The following is a 27,623-nucleotide window of genomic DNA, read 5'->3' as shown; positions in this document are numbered from 1 at the left end:
TTTGATTACATTTCTAGCGAGAAATATATATTTTATTTTCAGCATAATATTCACTCAGTCAATGTACATCCCCTGTTTGCTCGTTATTGCAAATATTTTTCAGATCTCGCCAGAATAATGTGAAACTGAAACGTTTTGGTTGCTATAAAGACCCTGCTATCTGCATATTTTGAGTTTCTGCATAAATAAGTTTTGATTACATTACTAGCGAGAAATATATATTTCATTTTCATAAGATCCACTCAGTGAGTGTACATAATCACCTGTTTGCTCGTTATTGCGAATATCTTTCAGATCTCGCCAGAATAATGTGAAACTGAAACGTTTTGGTTGCTATAACATGGACGCTGCTATCGGCATATTGACTTTCTGCATAAAAACAAGTTTTGATTACATTTCTAGCGAGAAATATATATTTTATTTTCATAAGATCCACTCAGTGAGTGTACATAATCACCTGTTTGCTCGTTAATGCGAATATCTTTCAGATCTCTCCAGAATAATGTGAAACTGAAACGTTTTGGTTGCTATAACATGGATGCTGCTATCTGCATATTTTGACTTAGTTTCTGCATAAAAATAAGTTTTGATTACATTTCTAGCGCGAAATATTTTATTTTCATAATATTCACTCAGTCAATGTACATAATCACTGGCTTGCTCGTTGCGAATATTTTTCAGATCTCGCCAGAATAATGTGAAACTGAAACGTTTTGTTTTGGTATGGTGCTATCGGCATATTTTTAGTTTCTGCATAAAAATAAGTTTTGATTACATTTCTAGCGAGAAATATATATTTTATTTGTTATAATATCCACTCAGTGAATGTACATAATCACTTGCTTGCTCGTTGTTGCGAATATTTTTCAGATCTCGCCAGAATAATGTGAAACTGAAACGTTTTGGTTGAGTCACGTGACTTCAAGAAGGATGGGGAGTGGGTAGTTGTAGAGTTTCTGGATCAAGTTCACAGTAGGTGGCGGTAATGCGCGAAATCGATGCGAATCAAGAAGAAGAAGAAGAAGAAGAAGAAGAAGAAGAAGAAGAAGAAGAAGAAGAAGAAGAAGGCAGGAAAAGGTAGACATTAACAAAGAATATATATTAACAAGGAGGAAAAGGAAGCGTGGATAACTTGACCAAGCTGAAAAAATGAATCACCTTGAACCAGAAGATGCCATATTCCTGGTTGATGCGTTCCTGGACGAGTGCAAGGTAAATAACATTATCTCAGTGGTGGAAAAGCATACTAATTAATGCTAATTGCAAGGTGTAAGACCATAATAGACTCTGACTGAGGTATTGCAGGGAAGGTGCAAAATTAAAAACACTCCAAGCAAAGTGCAACTATACAGGTTCATTGTCTTTGTTCAAATGCAAGCTATAGTGCTGAGCTGATTTCCTACGTTAGAGCCAGTGAGAGTTTAATTAAATATTATGTAAAAACGTCTCACTTTCTTTTGTTCTTTTTTTTTTTAATGTAGAAAGGGTTTTCTAGATCTGTCTGTACAGTACAGGACCAGAATTCATCACATTAGAGTGAATTTTTACAATGTAATATTTATTAGGGCCCAAGCCCTGAAAGGGCGAAGGCCCTATTGTTTTCCTTAGGATTATTATTATTAGGGCCCAAGCCCTGAAAGGGCGAAGGCCCTATTGTTTTCCTTGCGATTATTTTTCTTCTCTATTATTATAATAATTATTATTTTACTACCTTTTGGGCACTTTTGGGGCCCTTAACGTGCTCGAAAACTCTTGAAACTTTGCACACGGGTCAGAACCCGCGGCCATCAGAGCCGGGCTGAAGCTGGTACCTGGGCGTGGCAGGGGGGCTCGTCAGCGCCCCCTGGAACGGGGTCCGAACACTCGGTCCATAACTCAAACACGCTTGCATGTAATAATATGAAACTCGGTACACATGTTGATCTCATCGTTTCATCTATACCTCGCGCTCTTACTTTTTACCCCAGCCCAACAGGAAGTCGGCTATTGAGGTTTGTTTGTAAAACGCTCGCAATGGTATTTGAAATACTCCTCCTAGAGCTTTGATCCACATTCGACGAAACTCGGTCAGCGTGAAGTCAAGACATTGAGGATGAAAGTTTGCGAGGGGATTTTTGATATCTCGAACGGTTTGTCCGTGGCGAGGAAACGAAATCATGGCGAGAAACGTGAAACAGGAAGTGTGTTATAACTTCAGCATACATTAACTGATCTTGATGAAACTTCAGCAGTGTGCTCGCTGTAAGAGGACGATCACATGGATGTGACTATTGTGAGTAAAAGTTATAGCGCCACCAACTGGCAGCAGGAAGTGTGTCACTTTCAAAATGCTTTGAAATCACCCTTTTATTTTTACCCGATTTGCTTCAAACTTCATCTGTATAATGTAAACATACGGCAGATGTAGACCTGTGAATGGATTCTTGATATCTTTGAAACTGTTGCCGTGGCGACGCATCAAACTTTGCCCTTCTTTTAGGATGCTTTTAGGATGCTTTTGAGACCCTTAGCATGCTTCAAATTGCATGAAACTCGACAGACACATCACATTTATTAGCCAGTAGACATGTGCAAAGTTGCAGAAAGGGGCGTGGTGAGGGCTCAGTAGCGCCACCTTTTGACAAAAGTGGGGTGGTTAGTTTTAACTAGAGTTACAAAAATTGGTATGTATATTGTACTCCTCGAGCCGGACAACTTTCTAATTGACACTTATTAGCTAGGACCCACAGAAACTCAGATATTTTTGTTTGAATATGGCCACTCTGAGCCTTTGGCTGGCTGGCTGGCTGTCTGTGTGTGTGTGTGTGTGCAGGGGGAGGGGGCTTAACCATTTCACTGCTGTGTGTATGACCTGCATAAAGAAAATACATTTCTCAAGCCTGGTATTTTTTAAATAAGTTTTTATTTTTATTTTTTATAAGTAAAGGCATATAACTAGTTTAATTGTAGTGAATTGACAATAGTTTTATATAATTAGTTTATTAATCAGATTAACTTGGTCAATAAACTTGGTCTGAAAATTTGGTCCATAAATCAAACACACTTGCATGTAATAATATGAAACTTGGTACACATATAGATCTCATCGTTTCATATATACTTCACACTCTTACTTTTTACCCCAGCCCAACAGGAAGTTGGCTATTTAGGGTTGTGTTTAAAACACATGCAATGTAATTTAAATTATTGCTCCTAGAGCACTGAACCAAATTCGACGAAACTCGATCAGCGTGAAGTCAAGACATTAAGGATGAAAAAGTGCCACGGGATTTTTGATATCTCGAACGGTTTGGCCGTGGCGAGGAAACGAAATTATGGCGAGAAACATGGAACAGGATGTGTGTTATAACTTCAGCATACATTAACTGATCTTGATGAAACTTCAGCAGTGTTTTCGCTGTAAGAGACCGATCACATGGATGTGACTATTGTGAGTCAAAGTTATAGCGCCACCAACTGGCAGCAGGAAGTGTGTCACTTTCAAAATGCCGTGGCAACGAAACAAACTTTAACATTATTTTTTGATGCTTTTGGGACTCTTAGCTTGCTTGAAATTGCTTGAAACTCAACAGATACATCACATTTATTAGCCAATAGACATGTGCAACTATGGCAAAAGATTAAAGTAATGTCAAAAAAGTAAACACTAAAAGCCTCATATCTTCTAAAAATGTAATTATACATCATTTGTTTCTAAATTAAATTATACAAATATTATAACTTCCCCAATTTTTCCTTTTTTTTCATTTAAGAATTGTGTTTACGTTCAAAAACAGCCAGAATTGTTGTAAAATTCATAAAAAAATAATAATCTGAGTCATACGTAGTGCTATACTGCCCTCTTGTGTTCAATATCAGGTAGGCCTATTGTGTATATTCCCACCGGTTAATCAACGTGTGACTCCGCTGGGACTTGGGAGCTTTTAAATCGCTTACTTAAAACCGAAAGTCAAAATACGGATGTCCGCACAAGACATTAATGGTGTGGAGTAGAGCGAGCATTTTAAATAAATTCCTATTAAGTAGGATTGAACTAAACAGAAAGAATGTTCACTCTGTTCTGCTGGTTCCTCGCTGGTGGATCATATGATTACTTTGTCATAATCTATGACAAAAATGCTATTATAAACCATATTAATAATAGATAATACACATTGCTCTTATTTTTGAAAAATACATTCATGAAAAACAAGATAACAAAAATCATTAAAAAAAAATATAGCCATGGCTGCTATAAAGCAACATATAATTGAAAGGCAATTAATAATCTGTCATTACGTCACTGCTGTGACGATCTGCGGCTGGAGTGCCCGCTTGAGCCTTTGGGGGGCACTCCTTCCTAGGTTATTGTTTCATTCATGTTTTACCCTGGACTGATTATGGTTTATTTCATGCACCTGTGTTTTATCATCTTGTTTAGTTCACCTGATTTAAGCCCTGTGTTTCTGCCCTGTCTTTGTTGGTTGTTGAATTTATGTGTGTTGCGTTGGTGCTCTAGTTTCTTGCTTCTAGTGTCTTGTTTTAAGTTTCTTTAATAAAGCTACACTGCGTTTGGACCCAGCCTCAGCTCTGTTTCTCCGCACAGCGTCACAGAACAACCAACCTCAATATGGGTCCAGCAGTCGTCAGCAACCGGGCTATGACAGAATACCTGTCGTCGGTCTTGCAAGAGGGCCAGTCTGTCCAAAGGTACGCGAAGGAGTTCCTGTCCATTAGCAGTCTGGGAGCGCTAGATGATATCCAGCTCATGGGCCTGTTTCTGAATGGGCTGGATTATGAGATCGCTCGATGGATGCCGCGGGACCTTGCCAACTGGACTCTTGACGGGTATGTCGCTCGGGCTCGTTACTTGCAGGACCTCTTCACTACTGCGCGCTTATTCTACTCGACACCTGCCGAGTGTACTTTACCCGCGAAGCCCTCGTCGTCTTCACCGCTGGTTCACGTCAGTCACGATGAGCCCGCGCTTCACGTGCGCATTGACGAGCCCGCGATTCACGTCAGCCCAGCCGAGCCCGCGCTTCACGTCAGCCCAGCCGAACTCGCGATTCACGTGAGCTCCGTTGCATTCCTGCCTCAAGAGTTTTCCACTGAGCGCGTGCCAGCCGAGTCAAGTGAGTCAACGGCCGAGTCAAGTGAGTCAACGGCCGAGTCAAGTGAGTCAACGGCCGAGTCAAGTGAGTCAACGGCCGAGTCAAGTGAGTCAACGGCCGAGTCAAGTGAGTCAACGGCCGAGTCAAGTGAGTCAACGGCCGAGTCAAGTGAGTCAAGTGTGTCCAGGTCCAAATCAAGTGAGTCAAGTGTGTCCTGGTCCAAATCAAGTGAGTCAAGTGTGTCCTGGTCCAAATCAAGTGAGTCAAGTGTGTCCAGGTCCAAATCGAGTCAAGTGAGCACTGAATCTCCTCTTCAAGTGAGCGCTGAATCTCCTCTTCAAGTGAGCGCTGAATCTCCTCTTCAAGTGAGCGCTGCATCTCCTCTTCAAGTGAGCGCTGAATCTCCTCTTCAAGTGAGCGCTGCATCTCCTCTTCAAGTGAGCGCTGCATCTCCTCTTCAAGTGAGCGCTGAATCTCCTCTTCAAGTGAGCGCTGAATCTCCTCCTCAAGTGAGCGCTGAATCTCCTCTTCAAGTGAGCGCTGAATCTCCTCCTCAAGTGAGCGCTGAATCTCCTCTTCAAGTGAGCGCTGCATCTCCTCTTCAAGTGAGCGCTGCATCTCCTCTTCAAGTGAGCGCTGAATCTCCTCTTCAAGTGAGCGCTGAATCTCCTCTTCAAGTGAGCGCTGAATCTCCTCTTCAAGTGAGCGCTGCATCTCCTCTTCAAGTGAGCGCTGAATCTCCTCTTCAAGTGAGCGCTGCATCTCCTCTTCAAGTGAGCGCTGCATCTCCAGTTCAAGTGAGTGAGTTGTCCAGCCCAGCGAGTGTGTCTAGCCCTGTGACGCGCCGCCGCAGGAGGAGGAGAAGGAGGACTCGTTTGGTTCGCCAGGCCCCGGTGAGCGTGCCCAGACTCCTCGCTCTGCCGGCCCCGCCTCTGCGCCTCGCCCTGCCAGCCCCGCCTCTGCGCCTTGCTCTGCCGGCCCCGCCTCTGCGCCTTGCTCTGCCGGCCCCGCCTCTGCGCCTTGCTCTGCCGGCCCCGCCTCTGCGCCTCGCTCTGCCGGCCCCGCCTCTGCGCCTCGCTCTGCCTGCGCCCTTCAGGCTCCGGGAGGCCTTTCCTGTGCCCGTTCGCCACCCAGGGGCTCCTCCCGTGAATTTCCCCAAGTATTTTTTGGGGGGGGGCAGTAGGTACCCTGTGAGGGCCATGGAGGCGATGCAGACATGGACCTCGCCTCGTTCTGCTCCGCCCTGGCCTTCGCCTCTTCCTGCTCCGCCCTGGTCTCTTCCTGCTCTGCCCTGGCCTCTGCCTCGTCCTGCTCCGCCCTGGCCTCTGCCTCGTCCTGCTCCGCCCTGGCCTCTGCCTCGTCCTGCTCCGCCCTGGCCTCTGCCTCGTCCTGCTCCGCCCTGGCCTCTGCCTCGTCCTGCTCCGCCCTGGCCTCTGCCTCGTCCTGCTCCGCCCTGGCCTCTGCCTCGTTCTGCTCCGCCCTGGCCTCCGCCTCGTCCTGCTCCGCCTTGGTCTCCGGCCCAGTCTGGTATGCCCATGCTCTGCGGCCCAGGCCCGCCTTGGCTACCTCCTGGTCCTGTTCCCCTGCACGGGCCTGGCCCTCCGTCCCTCCCCCGGGATCACCTTCACTCTGCCCCCCGCCTGGATCGTTCTAGGAGCGTCTGGAAGCCGCTCCTTAGAGGGGGGGTTATGTGACGATCTGCGGCTGGAGTGCCCGCTTGAGCCTTTGGGGGGCACTCCTTCCTAGGTTATTGTTTCATTCATGTTTTACCCTGGACTGATTATGGTTTATTTCATGCACCTGTGTTTTATCATCTTGTTTAGTTCACCTGATTTAAGCCCTGTGTTTCTGCCCTGTCTTTGTTGGTTGTTGAATTTATGTGTGTTGCGTTGGTGCTCTAGTTTCTTGCTTCTAGTGTCTTGTTTTAAGTTTCTTTAATAAAGCTACACTGCGTTTGGACCCAGCCTCAGCTCTGTTTCTCCGCACAGCGTCACAACTGCATTATGATATTACGGCTCCAATACGGTGCAGCACAAAGCACTTATGTGCATCCCGAGCGGAGAATGATGTGCTTGAAGCCACATGAAGTTACAGCGCATTGAGTCCGTATTGAAAAGTTCAAAGCACAAAGGAAATACATATTTATGAACAGTGTATTATACATTATCTATCTATGCAATAGTTTATTGAGCCTTTTCTTTTAAAGGTTTTAAATTTCAGTTACTGTGTGCGTGAAGAACAATTATAGTGCTCTGACTCTAGTGTTGTGATCTAACCGACAGCGTCCGACACCCGGTAGAAAGTAACACGATTAAGTTACAGCAATAAAGTCCAGCAAGAAAAAGTTTCTTCATTCGAAAATATAGACCTTTAGACCTTTATCTTAAAGATCCAGTATAATAGGATTAACATTGAATCATTGAAGATCGTTTCATCATTGACTGTAACCGAATGTGACGTGCTGTTTGAATGCTGAATGGAGAATGACTGACAGGCGCAGAGAGGGAAAAGTTTGTGTTCTTGAATTTAATGACTTAAATATTAATTTCTATATCACATAATAGCTTCAGAACACTAATAATACAGTACACAAAAACTTTATGGTACTTTAGAAAGTTTTTGTGCCTTTGTGCCTAACAGAATAGTATATGCACAATATAGAATTTGAATCAGCCTCGTCAAAGATGGCAGTGTCAGAGCCGATACCGATCCTGAGTATCTAATCGGCGCACTTCTTTTCAACAGTCAAATTGAAATTGAAATTGCTTGAAACTCAACAGATACATCACATTTATTAGCCAGTAGACGTGCAAAGTTTCAGAAACGGGCAATGTGCAAGGACTAAATAGCGCCACCTTTTGACAAAAGTGGGGTTGTTAGTTTTATCTACAGTTACAAAAATCGGTATATACATTGTACTCCTCAAGCCGGACAACTTTCTAATACATAGTCATTAGCTCGGACCAAGAGGAAGTCAGATATTTTGGTTTGAATATGGTGAGCCTCTCTCTGAGCCTACGTCCCTGTATGGCAAGCCCTTTTAACATTTAAAAGCTAAGTTTGCCTGTCCGGAATTAACATTGTAGATATCAACAACGTCTTTCTGTCTATTCGTAATTACATTTTGGATAGTTTGTATTATCATTTAAGACATCTGTAACATAATTGTGACTAGTCGAAATGACAGAGTATGGCAAGCCGTTTTAACATTTAATCATAAAAGGGCCAAAGCCTTCGGCACCGCTACCCGGGTGCCTTTAGGTAACTAAAGGAACCGGGGTTGCGGTGCCACCGGCTTGGGCCCGCCATCGCTGCTCGCAGCTATATTTATTAGGGCCCAAGCCCTGAAAGGGCGAAGGCCCTATTGTTTTCCTTAGGATTATTATTATTATTATTATTATTATTATTATTTATACGACTATTCGGGCACTTTTGGGGCCCTTAACATGCTCAAAAACTCTTGAAACTTTGCACACGGGTCAGAAACCGCGGCCATCAGGGCCGGGCTGAAGATGGTACCCGGGCGTGGCAGGGGGGCTAGACAGCGCCCCCTGGAACGGAGTCCGAAAACTTGGTCCATAAATCAAACATGCTTGCATGTAATAATATGAAACTCGGTGCACATATAGATCTCATCGTTCATATATACCTCATACTATTACTTTTTACCCCAGCCCAACAGGAAGTCGGTTATTTAGGGTTGTTCATAAAACACTCGCAATGGAATTTGCAATACTCCTCCTAGAGAATTCAAACACACGGCACGAAACTCGGTCAGCATGAAGTCAAGGCATTGAGGATGAAAGTTTGCGAGGGGATTTTTGATATCTCGAACGGTTTGGCCGTGGCGAGGAAACGAAATTATGGCGAGAAACGTGAAACAGGAAGTGTGTCATAACTTCAGCATACATTAACTGATCTTGATGAAACTTTAGCAGTTTGTTCGCTGTAAGAGGACGATCACATGGATGTGACTATTGTGAGTCAAAGTTATAGCGCCACCAACTGGTAGCAGGAAGTGTGTCACTTTCAAAATGCTTTGAACTCACCCTTTTATTTTGACCCGATTTGCCTCAAACTTCATCTGTATAATGTAAATACATAGCAGATGAAGACCTGTGAATGGATTCTTGATATCTTTGATACTGTTGCCGTGGCAATGCATCAAACTTTAAAATTCTTTTTTTTGATGATTTTGAGACTCTTAGCGGCTTTTGGGGCCCTTAACGGGTTTGGAAACTCTTGAAACTTTGCATACAGGTCAGATCCCACAGCCATCAGGCCCGGGCTGAAGATGGTACCTGGGCGTGGCAGGGGGGCTAGACAGCGCCCCCTGGAAGGGGGTCCAAAAACTTGGTCCATAAATCAAACACGCTTGCATGTAATAATATGAAACTCGGTACACATGTTGATGTCATCGTTTCATATATACCTCACACTCTTACTTTTACCCCAGCTAGACATGAAGTCGGTTATTTAGGGTTGTTCATAAAACACACACAATGGAATTTGCAATACTACTCCTAGAGAATTCAAACACACAGCACGAAACTCGGTCAGCATGAAGTCAAGAAACTGAGGATGAAATTTTGCGAGGGGATTTTTGATATCTCGAACGGTTTGGCCGTGGCGAGGAAATAAAATTATGGCGAGAAACGTGAAACAGGAAGTGTGTTATAACTTCAGCATACATTAACTGATCTTGATGAAACTTCAGCAGTGTGTTCGCTGTAAGAGGCCGATCACATGGATGTGACTATTGTGAGTCAAAGTTATAGCGCCACCAACTGGCAGCAGGAAGTGTGTCACTTTCCAAATGCTTTAAAATCATCCTTTTATTTTGACCCGATTTGCTTCAAACTTCATCTGTATAATGTAAATACATGGCAGATGAAGACCTGAGAATGGATTCTTGATATATCTGATACTGTTGCCGTGGCAACGCATCAAACTTTGAAATTATTTTAGGATGCTTTTGAGACTCTTAGCATGCTTGAAATTGCATGAAAATCAACAGACACATCACATTTATTAGCCAGTAGACATGTGCAAAGTTTCAGAAACGGGCATGGTGCAGGGACTAAATAGCGTCACCTTTTGACAAAAGTGGCGTTGTTAGTTTTATCTACAGTTACAAAAATCGGTATATACATTTTACTCCTCAAGCCGGACTACTTTCTAATTCATAGTCATTAGTTTGGATCAAAAGGAAGTCAGATATTTTGGATTGAATATGGTGAGCCTCTCTCTGAGCCTACTGTACGTCCCTATATGGCAAGCCCTTTTAACATTTAAAAGCTAAGTTTGCCTATCCGGAATTAACATTGTAGATATCAACACCCCACCTTTTGACAAAAGTGACTAGTCTTAATTACATTTTGAATAGTTTGTATTATCATTTAAGATATCTGTAATGTAATTGTGACTAGTCGAAATGACAGATAGAGTATGGCAAGCTGTATTAACATTTCATTTAATCATGAAAGGGCTAAAGCCTGCGACACCGCCACCCCGGTGCCTTTAGGTAACTAAAGGAACCGGGGTTGCGGTGCCACCGGCTTGGGCCCGCCATCGCTGCTCGCAGCTATATTTATTATTATTATTATTTTTCTTACGACTATTCGGGCACTTTTGGGGCCCTTAACATGCTTGAAAACTCTTGAAACTTTGCACACGGGTCAGAACCCGCGGCCATCAGAGCCGGGCTGAAGATGGTACCCGGGCGTGGCAGGGGGGCTCGTCAGCGCCCCCTGGAATGGGGTCCGAACACTTGGTCCATAACTCAAACACGCTTGCATGTAATAATATGAAACTCGGTACGCATGTTGATCTCATCGTTTCATCTATACCTCGCGCTTTTACTTTTTACCCCAGCCCAACAGGAAGTCGGCTATTGAGGTTTGTTTGTAAAACGCTCGCAATGTTATTTGAAATACTCCTCCTAGAGCTTTGATCCAAATTCGACGAAACTCGGTCAGCGTAAAGTGAAGACATTGAGGATGAAAGCTTGTGTGGGGATTTTTGATATCTCGAACGGTTTGGCCGTGGCGAGGAAACGAAATCATGGCGAGAAACGTGAAACAGGAAGTTTGTTATAACTTCAGCATACATTAACTGATCTTGATGAAACTTCAGCAGTATGTTCGCTGTAAGAGGACGATCACATGGATGTGACTATTGTGAGTCAAAGTTATAGCGCCACCAACTGGCAGCAGGAAGTGTGTCACTTTCAAAATGCTTTGATATCACCCTTTTATTTTTACCCGATTTGCTTCAAACTTCATATGTATAATGTAAACATACGGCAGATGTAGACCTGTGAATGGATTCTTGATATCTTTGAAACTGTTGCCGTGGCGACACATCAAACTTTACCCTTCTTTTAGGATGCTTTTAGGATGCTTTTGAGACCCTTAGCATGCTTCAAAATGCATGAAACTCGACAGACACATCACATTTATTAGCCAGTAGACACGTGCAATGTTTCAGAAACGGGCGTGGTGAGGGCTCAGTAGCGCCACCTTTTGACAAAAGTAGGGTTGTTAGTTTTATCTACAGTTACAAAAATCGGTATGTATATTGTACTCCTCGAGCCGGACAACTTTCTAATTGACACTCATTAGCTAGGACCCACAGAAAGTCAGATATGTTTGTTTGAATGTGGTCTTGCTTAATCTGAGCCTACATCTCTGTCTTTGCCTGTCTGTGTATGTGTGTGTGTTTGTAGGGGGAGGGGTCTTAACCATTTCACTCCTGTGTGTATGGCCTGCATAAAAAATAAATGCCTTAAGCCTGGTATTTTTTTTAATAAGTTTTTTATTTTTTATAAGTAAAGGCATATAACCAGTTTAATTGTAGTGCATTAATAGTTTTATAGGTTTATTAATTAAATTAACTTGGTCCATAAACTTGATCTGAAAATTTGGTCCATAAATCAAACACACTTGCATGTAATAATATGACTTGAGTGTTAATCACATCATGTTTTCAGTTTGAATATAAAATATATAAATTATGTAAAAAAAATAAAGTTGATCCAGCTGGAGCGCAGGCTGAGAATAGCGCTGTCATGACTGGATCACGAGATCATCAGTCATGCCTTCTCATACCTTATGCGCACACCACGCCCACTTACATCAGATCACATCAACATGTCAGCCGGAGGGATAACGAGGGTCGTCGTCGCTTTTGGATTCAAGAATTTCTTACAACAAGATGGCAAAAGAACAGCGCTTTGCAAGACATGCAACGTTAAGATCGCGGACAGTCAGATGACAACCTCCAATTTCGTCGGTCATTTGAAGAGCCATTCTGCCCACTGTGCCCAGTAAGTGCTTGTCAATTTGTTAATGTTATCTGGTTAGCTCGTTCGTAGTTAGCTAGCTAATGTAAGTTAAAGGAGAACTCCGGCGCAAAATTACACATTGTTACCTAGTCAACCGTTATCTGAGATTTGTTTTCATGACTGCCGAATGTAAATAGTTTTATCTATAAAAACAGTTTAGCCTATAAGTGACGTCCGACATTCTGCATATTGTGTTATTTTGTTAAGCCCCACTAAAGGCATAAAAAACTGTAAAGCACAATCAAGTTTTCACACTATATTCCAAGACTTCTAAAGTCATTCAATAGCTTAATGTGTGGTAAAATTAATATTTTAGTCTCTAAGTTAAAGTTAACGGAAAGTCATCTCGCCTCAGTCATTCTCCATGCATCAGCATTAGCGCGTCGCGTTCGGTTGCGACAGTAACACGACGACACTCTCTTCAAGATCAATGTTCCCAATATTATACTTTATTTGTAGATAAGGCATAAAGGTCTATGATTTGCATAAAATGACTATCTTGCTGGAGTGGAGTTTATTGCCCTTTAGAATACACTAAGCATTAGTGCTGCACGATTAATTATATCGCAGTCGTAATAGCGATCTCAAACCTATGCAATTATATAACGCAAAATGCCGCGATTTTATATGAAATAAACAAAGTAGGGCTATTAGCGCAGCATCTCTTCTTTTTTGTCATCCTTTGACTAGTGTTACAAGATCCCCCTCTTATTGGTTCAAATGCCTTTTCGCATTTTGCACGACAAGAAGTGAAAAGCTGCCTGTGAGTGCCCTAGATTAGAATAGATGAGACTCGCATAATGCGCATGCACTGACCGTGTGCCAGCCCAGAATAAACAGTTCTCTTTCGAGCTTGAACGAACAATAGCACACACAATTATGCCAAAATGTGATTTTGTCTAGTATCTTCATAACATAAGAAAAGTCTATGGATGAAAAGAGTTGTGCTATGAGGCGCGTGTGAGATCCGCGTCTCGGCAACGGGTGCTCTTAAAGGGCCAGCAGCGAATAAAGCGTTCTTTCAGTAAAGTTAAAAGAACAAAGGGAAATTAGAAAATTACTTACTGATCTTGAGTAAAGAACTTTTGTAGCTTTAATAAGGATTATTATATATATAATTTATGATTCAGGCAGCGCAGACTGTTTGATAACTTTATTCAATTTCTGTACCTGTTAAGACAGGAAGGGCACAGGTAAATATGTTTTTTATTATGGGTTTATGTGGGGATTGTTTGAAGTTCACTTAATTTAAAAGCTGTTATATATTTTTTTTAAGCGTAATAATTTTTTAAAAAGTTGATGGCTTTCAATTGATGGAATCACTGTAATGTTGGTTTGGTTGATGGTTTATTGATCATTATAGGTGTTATCAATCATTTATTGTTGTTGTTGTTTTTAGTTTGAGTTGAGAAATAAACATTAATCTGTGTGTGCATTTTACTTTAGAACCAAGCAAGTTGGACTCATGAAACCATTTTATTATATCGGAGTCGCAAATCGCAATTGCAATATTGGCTCAATAATGGCAATATGACATTTTCCCAAATCGTGCAGCCCTACTAAGCATAGATTATAGATACCATCCCTTCGCTATGTTCTTTTCAATGTGAAGCGTTGCGTGCTGTGACTTGGTGTTGCTTCAAGTGCATCATTCTGCACACGGGATACGCATGATTGCTTATAATACTTTGGGGAGACAAGGGGGCGTGGCCTAAGGGAATAGCACTCGTGATGTTAAGTGATGTTACCCCGCCATCGCTGATACAACCTTTAGCAGTCATGTTTTTGCTTCTTGAGAGAGAGAGAAAGTGTGTGTGTGTGTGTGTGTGTGTGTGAGCAATGGCGGTTCTAGGCGGGGGCCTGGGGGGGCCAGTGCCCCTGCGACAACAAGCTTGGACCCCCTTGTGGCCCCCTAAATGTGGAGTCAGTGTGAAATATTTTTTTATAGTGTGTCACGCATTGAGCATGACAGTCACTCGTTTCAGTCTTTTGTCTCACACTCCCGTCACACATTGTATTTCTCATGCGGAAAAACTATTAATAATATATTTAATATACGCAATTTCTCTGGCCGCGCCGCTCTCACGTGAGAATCAAGCGCGTCTCGCCTGGAGTTCAGCAGTCGACCCTGCTACGCATCAGCCAATCAAAAAAAGAGAAGTGCTACTACATTGGTTGTTAGTTTTATCTACAGTTACAAAAATCGGTATATACATTGTACTCCTCAAGCCGTACAACTTTCTAATACATAGTCATTAGCTCGGACCAAGAGGAAGTCAGATATTTTGGTCTGAATATGGTGAGCCTCTCTCTGAGCCTACGTCCCTGTATGGCAAGCCCTTTTAACATTTAAAAGCTAAGTTTGCCTGTCCGGAATTAACATTGTAGATATCAACAACGTCTTTCTGTCTAGTCGTTACACTTTGGATAGTTTGTATTATCATTTAAGATATCTGTAACATAATTGTGACTAGTCGAAATGACAGAGTATGGCAAGCCGCTTTAACATTTAATCATGAAAGGGCCAAAGCCTTCGGCACCGCCACCCGGGTGCCTTTAGGTAACTAAAGGAACCGGGGTTGCGGTGCCTCCGGCTTGGGCCCGCCATCGCTGCTCGCAGCTATATTTATTATTATTATTATTTATACGACTATTCGGGCACTTTTGGGGCCCTTAACATGCTCAAAAACTCTTGAAACTTAGCACACGGGTCAGAACCCGCGGCCATCAGGGCCGGGCTGAAGATGGTACCCGGGCGTGGCAGGGGGGCTAGACAGCGCCCCCTGGAACGGGGTCCGAAAACTTGGTCCATAAATCAAACACGCTTGCATGTAATAATATGAAACTCGGTGCACATATAGATCTCATCGTTCATATATACCTCATACTATTACTTTTTACCCCAGCCCAACAGGAAGTCGGTTATTTAGGGTTGTTCATAAAACACTCGCAATGGAATTTGAAGTACTACTCCTAGAGAATTCAAACTCACGGCACGAAACTCGGTCAGCATGAAGTCAAGGCATTGACGATGAAAGTTTGCGAGGGGATTTTTGATATCTCGAACGGTTTGGCCATGGCGAGGAAACGAAATTATGTCGAGAAACGTGAAACAGGAAGTGTGTTATAACTTCAGCATACATTAACTGATCTTGATGAAACTTCAGCAGTGTGTTCGCTGTAAGAGGACGATCACATGGATGTGACTATTGTGAGTCAGAGTTATAGCGCCACCAACTGGTAGCAGGAAGTGTGTCACTTTCAAAATGCTTTGAACTCACCCTTTTATTTTTACCCGATGTGCTTCAAACTTAATCTGTATAATGTAAATACATAGCAGATGAAGACCTGTGAATGGATTCTTGATATCTTTGATACTGTTGCCGTGGCAACGCATCAAACTTTAAAATTCTTTTTTTTTATGATTTTGAGACTCTTAGCGGCTTTTGGGGCCCTTAACGGGTTTGAAAACTCTTGAAACTTTGCACACAGGTCAGATCCCACAGCCATCAGAGCCGGGCTGAAGATGGTACCTGGGTGTGGCAGGGGGGCTAGACAGCGCCCCCTGGAACGGGGTCCGAACACTTGGTCCATAAATCAAACACGCTTGCATGTAATAATAAGAAACTCGGTACACATGTTGATCTCATCGTTTCATCTATACCTCACGCTCTTACTTTTTACCCCAGCCAAACAGGAAGTCGGCTATTGAGGTTTGTTTGTAAAACGCTCGCAATGGAATGTGCAATACTCCTCCTAGAGAATTCAAACACACGGCACGAAACTCGGTCAGCATGAAGTCAAGGCATTGAGGATGAAAGTTTGCGAGGGGATTTTTGATATCTCGAACGGTTTGGCCGTGGCGAGGAAACAAAATTATGGCGAGAAACGTGAAACAGGAAGTGTGTTATAACTTCAGCATACATTAACTGATCTTGATGAAACTTCAGCAGTGTGTTCACTGTAAGAGGCTGATTACATGGATGTGACTATTGTGAGTCAGAGTTATAGCGCCACCAACTGGCAGCAGGAAGTGTGTCACTTTCAAAATGCTTTGATATCACCCTCTTATTTTTAACCGATTTGCTTCAAACTTCATCTGTATAATGTAAAAATACAGCAGATGTAGACCTGTGAATGGATTCTTGATATCTTTGATACTGTTGCTGTGGCAACAAATCAAACTTTAACATTCTTTTTTGATACTTTTGGGACTCTTAGCATGCTTGAAATTGCTTAAAACAGATAGATACAGATAGCTCGACAGATACATCACATTTATTAGCCAGTAGGCATGTGCAACTTTGGCAAAAGATTAAAGTAATGTCAAAAAAGTAAACAGTAAACACTAAAAGCCTCATATCTTCTAAAAATGTAATTATACATCATTTGTTTCTAAATTAAATTATACAAATATTATAATTAAACCAGTTTTTCCCTTTTTTCATTTAAGAATTATGTTTACGTTCAAAAACAGCCAGAATGGTTTTAAAATTCAGAAGAAGAAAAAATAATCTGAGTCATACGTAGTGCTATACTGCCCTCTTGTGTTCAATATCAGGTAGGCCTATTGTGTATATTCCCACCGGTTAATCAACGTGTGACTCCGCTGGGACTCGGGAACTTTTAAATCGCTTACTTAAAACCGAAAGTCAAAATACAGATATCCGCACAAGACATTAATGTTGTGGAGTAGAGCAAGCATTTTAAATAAATTCCTATTAAGTAGGATTGAACTAAACAGAATGAACGTTCACTCGGTTCTGCTGGTTCCTCGCTGTTGGCGCGCACAGTTATGAATGCTTGTGCAGCCATGAGTTTTAGTTTAATTTTAAAATTAGCGCAATTTCGGGATTTGTATTATTTGAATTTATTTTTAAAAAACACAATGTTGAGTTTTATTGTAACACTGTTTAATCGCGCCCACTGTTATATTTTGTATATTATATATAATTATAATGTATTTCTGTATAAAATAATACTACAATAAAAAACACATTTGTGACCGACCTGATCCAGCAAAATTAGTCACAGTGACCCAAATTTAAAAATTGAGATTTTGATATTAATGGAAAGAGGACACTGTAAGCTTTCAAATGATACCTTGGTCATACCTTGAATGGTTGTAACGATATACAGATTTGAATTCTGGTCGTCTGCCCTTTTTTTTCCAATTGAAAACCTAAGAAAATCGCTTTTAAAGTTTTTTTGCCCGTTTTTTTTTTTTTTTTTTTTTGATATCTTTCAAAATCCATAGCATTTTAAGGGATAAACTATTTATTTTATATAGCTTAATTTGACCAAATAGATTAACATATATAAATGCAATTTAACGAGGCTGAAACTCAACTTATTTTTATTTTTTTTGAAATAAATAATTAAAAAGTCACTTTTACAAAAATGTTCTAAAATCAGAAAGATTAAAGAGGAGTCAGAGAGAAATTCAGTTTTCATACGGATTAGCCCACATAAGCAGAGAGCAGTCTGTTTTCTTTCATTTTGAATGGTTGTGTTTAAAAGTAGACATTTCAATATATATGTCTGTGAGGATACCTTATACGCTGACTTTCGGTTCATGAGACAAGCTTCAGTTCACGTGCCGCGCGTCTCCGCGTCGTGATTAGGCCTAGCCTATTGTCTGCAATTTATTTCTTATTATTAAATCCTAGTAATTGGTTGATGAAACATTGATTTAAATTAAGATAATTATTTTAAAACGAAATTTACTTTAAAGAAAGGCTTTGTGCTTGCATGTTTAAGCTATGTGAAAGTTTTAGTGCTGCTTCCAGAGAACGGTCACGTTCGGATTGTTTTTCCTCATAAATGCGAACACGGAAAATAAAATAAAGATTTTATGTTCTGGAGAGAGTCAACCCTTCTTCATCGGGTGAGTATTACTTTTGGTTTGTGCAGTGTGGTTCACATAGGCCAATTTATTAAAATATTTAATTATCTGGGAATTGGATCTCCTCCATAATGCTGAAATTGCCCAATTTAAAAAAAAAAATTAGTAATAATTTAAGTTTTGTGGTGTAAGTCTACGTATTTTATAATGTTAACTTCAAATAATACTAATAGCCTAGTAATTTAAAGATGTTGTAGCTAGCATTGGGTCTGGACGTGAAGGATAACTTCGGGAGTTGAAGGGACGTGTCGGTGTCGTGATTCTGTCTTCTCACACCGCGACACAGGTTCGTGGATCTGAGTGTCGTGATCGTTACAGCCTTAAATAGGCTATATTCTTCTTGCAGATAAATATACTCACGCAGTTTAGGTTAGAAGCCTCCAGTGAGTTCAACGTTTCAGGGGATAGGAAATGCTCAGAGGTGACGAAGGGAGTTGAGAAGAGCAATGTTTATTTCAGCGAATTTAAAGCTTTGACAACTTTAATCATTATTTAAATACCTTTACTCAATTATCTCGACTACGAAACCCTGTGAGATTATTTTTGAATGTCTGTTCTTTGAAATTAGCAAAAAAAATTTTTTTTTTTTTTTTTTTTGTTATTTCATGGTTTTTCCACATAATCGGCCCATATCTTAAAATGGAAGGTTGCAACTTCCGACTCATTTCGCCAGAGCGGGTCACATTTGATTTTTATTTTTTAAACAATGTAATGTGTAACCTAAAAATAAACAGATTATTTGATAAATGGTATATTTAAATCTGCATATTGTAGCCTAATATCTGCAGGGCAGCCTAGTCTTAATAAATGTATGCTTCATTTTTCATTAGTAAATTTGATCAATAAATTCAATAATTTAGAATAATAAGACACTATAGGGCTGTTACCCTAGGTAAGGCTGATCAAATTAAATCGGTTACACAATAATGTTACGAGATTGGTTTAACAGGAGTCAATTAAAAATCGCTGTAAAGAACGATACTTTTAAACATAACCCTAAATCACCATAAGGTGTCGCCAGATGACCGTCTTAATGAACGAGTCATGGATTCAAAATGCTGAATCATTCATTAATGAAAAAACACATTGCTTTGAGATGCGCGATGGGTCGCTGTGATCTTTGTTTAACTATTTTCTCTGCTGAAACAGAAAAAAGTCAATATTGCATCTAAAAAGTCAATATTGCATATAAAATGTAAGTGACTTGACTTGTGTGTGTGACTATGTTTGTTGTAGTGAAAAGAGTTGCACCCTTGTTAAAGTTTAAGGCCTTGTGTTTTTGGATATATATCTTTCTTTCTTTTTTTACAAAATATGCATATAACCCATATATTTTAGATTTATTATTTGCTTTAAATTAAATTAAGATTGTATTTTTGGTAATTGAACCTGAATGAATTTAAAAATGAATGTGCTATATTTCAGATCATATATTTGTTTTTCTTAAAATTTGAACTAACTTTATTCTCAGCTGAATTATAAATATTTTATTTCTGTATCAATTAAAAACACATTTGATTTTTCTTTTTTAATCAATGTAGAATGTGTAACTGAAATATAAACAGAGTAGGGCTCTGTTTGAGGACAAGTAACTAAAACCAATGCGACATGATGAATGTTTGTTTCCCAAACCATCTCAGAGTAACAGCTTACTTTTCTTTCTTACTATATTCTTTCTTACTATAAACTGTGCTGTAGAGCTTGCATCAGTCAAAGCAGGGTTACATTTTGCATGTCGTGCACAATAAACCTAAAGGCACCAGGGTGGCGGTGCCACCGGCTTCATATATATATGTATATATACAGTATATATATATATATATATATATATATATAGCTGTGATCCGCGATGAAGGGCCAAAGCCAGTGGCATGGCCACCCTGGTGCTTTTAGGTAACTAAGGAACCGGGGTTGCGGTGCCACCGGCTTGGGCCCTTCATCGCTGCTCGCAGCTATATTTATAACATTGTTTTTATAATGGGATTGTAGGTAGCAATGACCTTAGTGGGTGGAAGTTTATTCTGTGGCTCAATTGTTTATTTAGGTAGATCAGCATGGACGCACTGAAGGAGGGTCAAAACAATCAACAAAGCTGTGCGTTTGGCTTGATGAGGACAATGGTCAACCTCGGCCAAAAAGACGTAGAGCTGGGGAGAGACGAAAGCGAAATTCAGCTAACGTTACTGGTTGGTTTTTTGATATTTTTTTTTTTAGTTTTTTCATCAGTAGTTGCATTCATTATTAATTGAGGAAGTTCTAAATGGATATTCATATTTTTGCAGTTTCTTCAGCAAGCGTCACACCCTCCTGTGCTCCATCAACCAGCACAACTGAGACACTACAAGACACTGTGACCATCGAAAATTTAGGTTTTTTTCCCTTTATATTTGTGTCCTCATTTGTTATGTGTTAATTGCCCAGATTTACCATTGCCTTCTTCACTTTTCATTTTTAGACTCCCTCATTCAAGAGGTCAGAGACCTCTTGGGAAATGGTGCTGAACAACCTCTCCCCTCACTTTGGAGGGACAGGCAAACTTCCTCTCTAGAAAATTGGACAGTATTAAGGCCCTTCATGGTGAACAATATGTTGTCATCAGAGAAGCCGAAGGAGGGGGTTTGCCATCATTGTGGACACAAGGCTGCAGTAGTGATGTGTAGAGACTGTTTACCACGATCACTCTACTGCACAGCCTGTGACCTTTCCACACATGAGGCCCTGGTGCTTCATAACAGAGCATCCATGGTGGAGGGGTTCTTCAGACACCTGCCACCATCCACTTTTGTTCAGCAGGATGAAGGAGGGAAATTCTCCTATTATGAAAAAGGTATTTTTTTTTAATCTCAGGTTATATACACTCACCTAAATTATTATTAGGAACACCAGTTCAATTTCTCTTTAATGCAATTATCTAATCAACCAATGACATGGCAGTTGCTTCAATGCATTTAGGGGTGTGGTCCTGGTCAAGACAATCTCCTGAACTCCAAACTGAATGTCAGAATGGGAAAGAAAGGTGATCTAGGCAATTTTGAGCGTGGCATGGTTATTGGTGCCAGACGGGCCGGTCTGAGTATTTCACAATCTGCTCAGTTACTGGGATTTTCACGCACAACCATTTCTAGGGTTTACAAAGAATGGTGTGAAAAGGGAAGAACATCCAGTATGCGGCAGTGCTGTGGGCGAATATATGCCTTGTTGATGCTCGAGGTCAGAGGAGAATGGGCCGACTGATTCAAGCTGATAGAAGAGCAACTTTGACTGAAATAACCACTCGTTACAACCAAGGTATTCAGCAAAGCATTTGTGAAGCCACAACACACACAACCTTGAGGCGGATGGGCCACAACAGCAGAAGACCCCACCGGGTACCAATCATCTCCACTACAAATAGGAAAAAGAGGCTACAATTTGCAAGAGCTCACCAAAATTGGACAGTTGAAGACTGGAAAAATGTTGCCTGGTCTGATGAGTCTCGATTTCTGTTGAGACATTCAGATGGTAGAGTCAGAATTTGGCGTAAACAGAATGAGAACATGGATCCATCATGCCTTGTTACCACTGTTGGGCTGGTGGTGGTGGTGTAATGGTGTGGGGGATGTTTTCTTGAGACACTTTAGACCCCTTAGTGCCAATTGGGCATCATTTAAATGCCACGGCCTACCTGAGCATTGTTTCTGACCATGTCCATCCCTTTATGGCCACCATGTCCCCATCCTCTGATGGCTACTTCCAGCAGCATAATGCAACGTCACAAAGCTCGAATCATTTCAAATTGGTTTCTTGAACATGACAATGACTTCAATGTACTAAAATGGCCCCCACAGTCACCAGATCTCAACCCAATAGAGCATCTTTGGGATGTGGTGGAACTGGAGCTTCGTGCCCTGGATGTGCATCCCACAAATCTCCATCAACTACAAGATGCTACCCTATCAATATAGGCCAACATTTCTAAAGAATGCTTTCAGCACTTTGTCGAATCAATGCCACGCAGAATTAAGGCAGTTCTGAAGGTGAAATGGGGTCAAACACAGTATTAGAATGGTGTTCCTAATAATCCTTTAGGTGAGTGTAGGCTATTTTACATCTTACACAAACCCTGGTTTACTCCAACAAACATGCTGGATGAAGTTTTGTTTGATAGAAACAACAACCTCACTGTTTCATTTACACTAATATGTAAACTAATTCTGCTTTTTAGATTGCATGTTACCAATCGTTCCTCCCTGCTGCGACTGCTCCACTGGGCAAACAAGCTTTTCCAGGGGAAAGCCAGTTATTTTAGTTGGAATGAATGGTAACTTTTTTTATTTCTTCATATTGTGTTTTTTGTTTCTTGTGAACAATAGATAATTGTTTTTCTCTGAAATTTCAGGAAGATACAACCTATTCCTTCCATCAGTAAACTGCTCCTGTGGAAAAACCTTGCCAGTAACCATGAGTGATTTGGTTGAAAGTGGTTACTGGCCAGCCACTGTCAATTTTGAGACCTTGTACATGGTGGACTTGTTCACCACGTATGAAGATCTTAAAATCACTGCCCCAGGGATGTCAAGACAAGCTTTTGTCAGCATGCTTGAGTGTCGTACAAAACTCTTTGGGCGAGTGAGTGGACTCATCATTTCTTATTTGGATTACGTTTTAAATAACTGTTTCATTGTTAGGACTTGTTCTTACAATCCCCAATGTTTCAGTACATATTTCTTGATGGAGCCCTTTCTTCGTCCTGACCATTGTCTGAAGCCAACCTTTTTTTTTTTTTTTTCACTTTTGCTCTCAGAGTGGTAAGATATGTGGGGACACAATGCAGAGGGCCTTCCTTGAATGGGCCTATGCCAAATTTGAGGTTGACAAGCTGTCTCAGGTCCAGCATTTTCAGTGCCCTGCATGCACACCCACCATGTTGGCAGTTGCAGTGGATGGGAACCGCAAATTATATCGTTTCAAAAGCCAACCAGGGTGTGTAACATTCAAGTACAATGAAAAGTACAAATCAAGTACAAATTACTTCTATAAAATAAATTTGACCCACATCTACATCTATAGACCAAGACCTGATGGGTTTTTTGATGGAGTCTTTTTGGCCAGTGATGCTGAGGTGTCCTCCTTTGTTGATTACATCCATGGAAAAACTGGACATGTAAGCTAAATTTATATTTCTTCATGTGTAACACCACAGTTTCACATTTTTATGAATGCTTGCCAGTTTTTCTCCCCCAAATTTAAACATCATTTGCTTTATGTAAGTGATAGAGCGGCATTACTCCATCAAATGCCATAATACCATGATTTACAGCTTATTTTATAAAATGTAACTGTGTAAATGTCTGTATTTGCCCTCATCTGTTTAAGAATCCAGGAAAAGGGAGATGTGGTGCGGGTCAGTGGACCGCAGCACGAGAGTCCGCCAACAAGTCTGCGAGTAAACTGGATGAGGAAGGTGTTGAAGTGGCTGTCTGCCGTCATGGGGTTTTGTTGAAGGGATTGAATATGTTCCGTGGAGAAATTTTTGCATACCCATTATATCTCCAGAAACAGCTAGCTTCACAGAACGTTCAGTTCTTTTGCTCTGATGTGGTCTGCAAATATTGGCCATATCTGGAGAGAGTTGTGGACCACTGTCCAGAGTTGGAGGACTTGCTGGATATGCGCCCATTTCTTTCCATCATGCATGCAAAAGCGCATTCATGGATGTGTGAGGTAATCAATTAGATGTATTTCTTACCATTTGTACCACATGTTATGATTGTCTGTCCTCTGCCCCTACTTGTTGTTTTCCAAATGATTACATTCATGTAAATGTGTTGCAGTTAAAATGGGGGGGACGCAATCAGGAAGGAGCTGGAACAACAATCGGGGAGGAGGTTGAACAGGTTAACAGCTTCCTCTCCCGAGCAGCCATATGTTCCAAGTACATGTCAAAAGCCGGTAAGCATTTTTCATGTATAGTTGTGTCAAAATTGAGACCAAGGGGTTTGAACACTGATTCTCGGCCTTTGCATTTTAGAGTTCCATGCATAGGTCAAATGCATAGGTGAAAACAAGAAAATAAGTCTAATCAGCTTACAGACACTGATCAGTATTCTCTTTATAATAATTTATCTTCTGACTCATTAATTAAGTGTATAATTATTTCCAGGTTAATGTGACAATATTAGAGAATGATCAATGTAGTATCTGTCTGATCTTTGGTCCTCACTGTGAACCTAAATTACTGCACATTCATTGTGTGTCAAGTTCGCACAGACATGCTGACAATCCAGGCAAGTGGCTGGAACAAGCGAAAGGCAGAAAACCTTGACCGGACATTGGCCAAAAGATACGTCAAGGTACTTACTAGGCAAATATGCATAACAACATTTTTGTTTTTAAATTGTCTCAGCATTTGTCAACATGGACATTTCTTTTGGACAGACTGTACAAAGGATTGCAGAGGCAACAAAAGACCTAGAGAAACTCACCGCTGAGTTATCTCTACAGCAAGACACAGTCCAGCAGTGGGTGTCTGATGTTCAGCAGTGGACCTCAGGTAATTTGAAAAAATTATTTAATGGCATATTTTAAAGCATCATTGGCTCTGCTCTTATACAGGGGATCTAAAAGAGGCTGATTGTAAATGGGCATTCATTTGTTTTTTTGTCATACAAAGAAGCAACAATCCAAAATGACCTGCAGAGGACCATCGAGGGGCTATATTTGGGCATCAAACAGCGAAAATTTCAGCTGTATCGTCAGTCTGGTGAGAGCAGAAAAGGCAACTAGTAATGCAGATTTTTGAAAAAATGAATTCACTACTGATTTATACATAGTAAAAATAGCAAACCCATTTATATAAAAAAAAGTATGTTTACTACAAGTCAGGGCAGCATACTGAAAAACTGTCAAAATCATAATAAGGTTTAGTGCAATATCCAAATATTTCCAATATTTCTGCAAAGTGCAGAGATGTCCTGACCTATCTATTTTGTCCTCTATTTAAAAAAAATTGTATGATTGTTTAAAATAGATTCTGGAAAAAATGCAAAAAAGATTACACAAAATCTGTCACAATAATCATAACACATACATGCATATTGTGAAGTTGTATTTTGTATGGTGCTATTGTGTAGTCATCGTGTGAATCCACACTCATTTTGTGTTTCTCATTGAAGGTGGGAATAAGCGAAGGCATCAACTGAGAAAAAAGATTGCTGTTGAGAAGAAAGCCTTGGAAGTTGCCATCAATGACTACAATGCTACTGTGGGGGAAGTTGAAAAACTCCCTCCTCCCAATGAACTCCTGGCTGTGGACAACTACTCCTGGCCATGGGAATGTAAGTACTTCCTCTAAAATGCACTGAATACAATTTGTTTTATGCACACATTTTGATGTAAATATGGAATTTGATGTAAAAAATGTTATATGATGTTAAAAAAATAAGACATGGGGCAATATGCAAAAAAAAAAAAAGAATGCAATTTGTAAATGTATGTGATCAAACCCCTTCGTGAAGCGCTGGGGTTCTATCTCATCCTTCCAGGGTTTATTTCTCTATTGTAGTATTCTCTATTCTCTATTTTTATAGGCTGTAAGATCACACTTTGACGTAATGTATTGCAGGTCATGGTGATATGGAGCGGAAAAAAAATGTTTTTGACAAGGTAATGCTGCTGGCTAGACTGAAAGAAGAAGAAGTTATTGTGGTTCGTGAAGTCAAGCAGCACATGGAGTACATGAGGAGTGTTGCTGGACTGATTGTAGAGTTTACCTTTCAGCTCACTGAAGACACCAATGGGAAATGTAAGGACAATAAATAGTTTTTTTTCAATTTGCTTCTCTGGAAACCATTGGCTCATTTCTTTATATTTTAATGTCACATTTTCAGGCAGTACAGAGGGCTTAATGGAGAAAGGACGTGAGGGACTACTTTCTGTACTGAAGAAAAGATTGTGTGAAGTTGAAGCACAACTGGCTACAGCACGCACAACATACAAAAGTATTCTTGGACTGCAAACATTGTCCTTCGATGACTTCTCTGAAGAGGAAGACTTAGAGGGTACTTCCTCAACTGATGAGGAACTGGGAGAGTAGTTATTAGGTAGAAAATGTGTATGACTCTATGAAGATGTCAAAGCACAAGATGTCAAACATGAGAAATTACCTTGTTTTTTTTTTTTTGTTTTTTTTTTTGCATTACATTGGTTGAAATGTATTGCGCATCCATACATAGCTTCATTGTATTTGTATATATTTTGTATATGTAATGTAGTTAACTGTACATAGCCTATTGTATTGTTATTCTCTACAACAGTGTGCTATGATTCCACATGTTAGAATATTCTCTCTCTCTCTCTCTCTCTCTCTCTCTCTCTCTCTCTCTCTCTCTCTCTCTCTCTCTCTCTCTCTCTCTCTCTCAATTCAATATTGCTTTATTGGAATGACTGTAAATATTACAATATTGCCAAAGCCTTTAAAAAGACATCAAAATAATAAAATATTTTAACATAACTTCTATCTAAATGTACTTCTTAAATAAACTGTACAAATTAACAGTGTAACAAATTATAATATCTCTGAACATTTTACACCACAGTGTTTTAACATACATACAAATTATAATATACGTGAACAATTTATGTTTTGTTTTTGTTTTCCCTGTCGGGAAAAAGAAAACACCGGACATTAAGTGGAAAATTAAATATCTCTTGTTTTTAAAGATATTTGTGTTTTATAACTCAGCACTACAGTAGATTGACATCAAATATGATGGTTTTAAAAATCACACCTTCAGTTATGAAAAACAAATGTTAGCCAGACTTTTTCCAGACAATATTGGGGGAAAAAAGATACTTAATTATTAATAAGATAAGAGAAGTTTCCTTTCGAATTATCCAACGTGTATATCCCGTTAATACTTTCTTAAAGAAATTCAAGGTAGATGTTAATGCAAATTGTTCTTTTTGTGGACAGCACCCAGAGATTAGTGCATTTATTTTGGCTTTGCCATTATTCTAAATTGTTATGGAAAGATTTTTCCCATTTTGTTATTGATAACATTGATAAGGATTTTTCTCTACTCTGGGAAAAATGTTTTGTTTGGAATTGTTAGTTGGAAAAATTAGCAATTAGACAAAAACAAAATATTCTTAATGATCTTTTTTAAAACAAAATTTTATATACATAAATGTAAATTTTCAGGTCAGAAACCACTTTTCGATGTTTTGAGTACTGATGTACAACATTACTTTGGGACTATCTCTGACTCGTGTAAAGAAGGATTTAAAAACAGTTGAAATA

The 27,623-nt window shown here is 40.2% G+C and overlaps 1 protein-coding gene across 2 annotated transcripts; it reads left to right on the top strand.

Annotated features, from left to right (window-relative positions):
- The first annotated feature begins 414 nt into the window (after positions 1-414).
- Positions 415-27,315, top strand: LOC148998357 (uncharacterized). Of its 2 annotated transcripts, XM_089127344.1 has the most exons (16): positions 415-1,212; positions 20,388-20,529; positions 20,626-20,712; positions 20,799-21,170; positions 22,548-22,643; positions 22,722-22,951; positions 23,127-23,305; positions 23,393-23,486; positions 23,699-24,046; positions 24,157-24,274; positions 24,584-24,675; positions 24,761-24,875; positions 24,996-25,085; positions 25,498-25,659; positions 25,947-26,126; positions 26,212-27,313. In XM_089127344.1, exons 1-16 carry the CDS (start codon positions 1,150-1,152, stop codon positions 26,415-26,417), a joined length of 2,574 nt encoding a protein of 857 aa, XP_088983470.1. In that variant the 5' UTR covers positions 415-1,149; the 3' UTR covers positions 26,418-27,313. The 2 variants fall into 2 exon arrangements, with proteins under 2 accessions (XP_088983470.1, XP_088983469.1); XM_089127343.1 differs by lacking the exons at positions 415-1,212; positions 24,996-25,085 and having other exon boundaries at positions 20,374-20,529; positions 26,212-27,315.
- Positions 27,316-27,623: the final 308 nt, after the last annotated feature.

Source organism: Pimephales promelas, chromosome 1 (genome assembly GCF_988280905.1).
Source record: "Pimephales promelas chromosome 1, fPimPro1.hap1.1, whole genome shotgun sequence".
In the NCBI taxonomy this organism is placed as follows: Eukaryota; Metazoa; Chordata; class Actinopteri; order Cypriniformes; family Leuciscidae; genus Pimephales; species Pimephales promelas.
Note: the sequence above shows the minus strand (reverse complement) of the source record. Positions and strands in the feature narration are given on the sequence as shown.

Coding starts and splice junctions, on each gene's coding strand:
- LOC148998357 (XM_089127344.1), top strand. CDS start 1,150: ATGAATCACCTTGAACCAGAAGATGCCATATTCCTGGTTGATGCGTTC. Junction 22,644..22,721: donor TATTTTAGTTGGAATGAATG/GTAACTTTTTTT, acceptor CTGAAATTTCAG/GAAGATACAACCTATTCCTT. Junction 22,952..23,126: donor GTACAAAACTCTTTGGGCGA/GTGAGTGGACTC, acceptor TTTTGCTCTCAG/AGTGGTAAGATATGTGGGGA.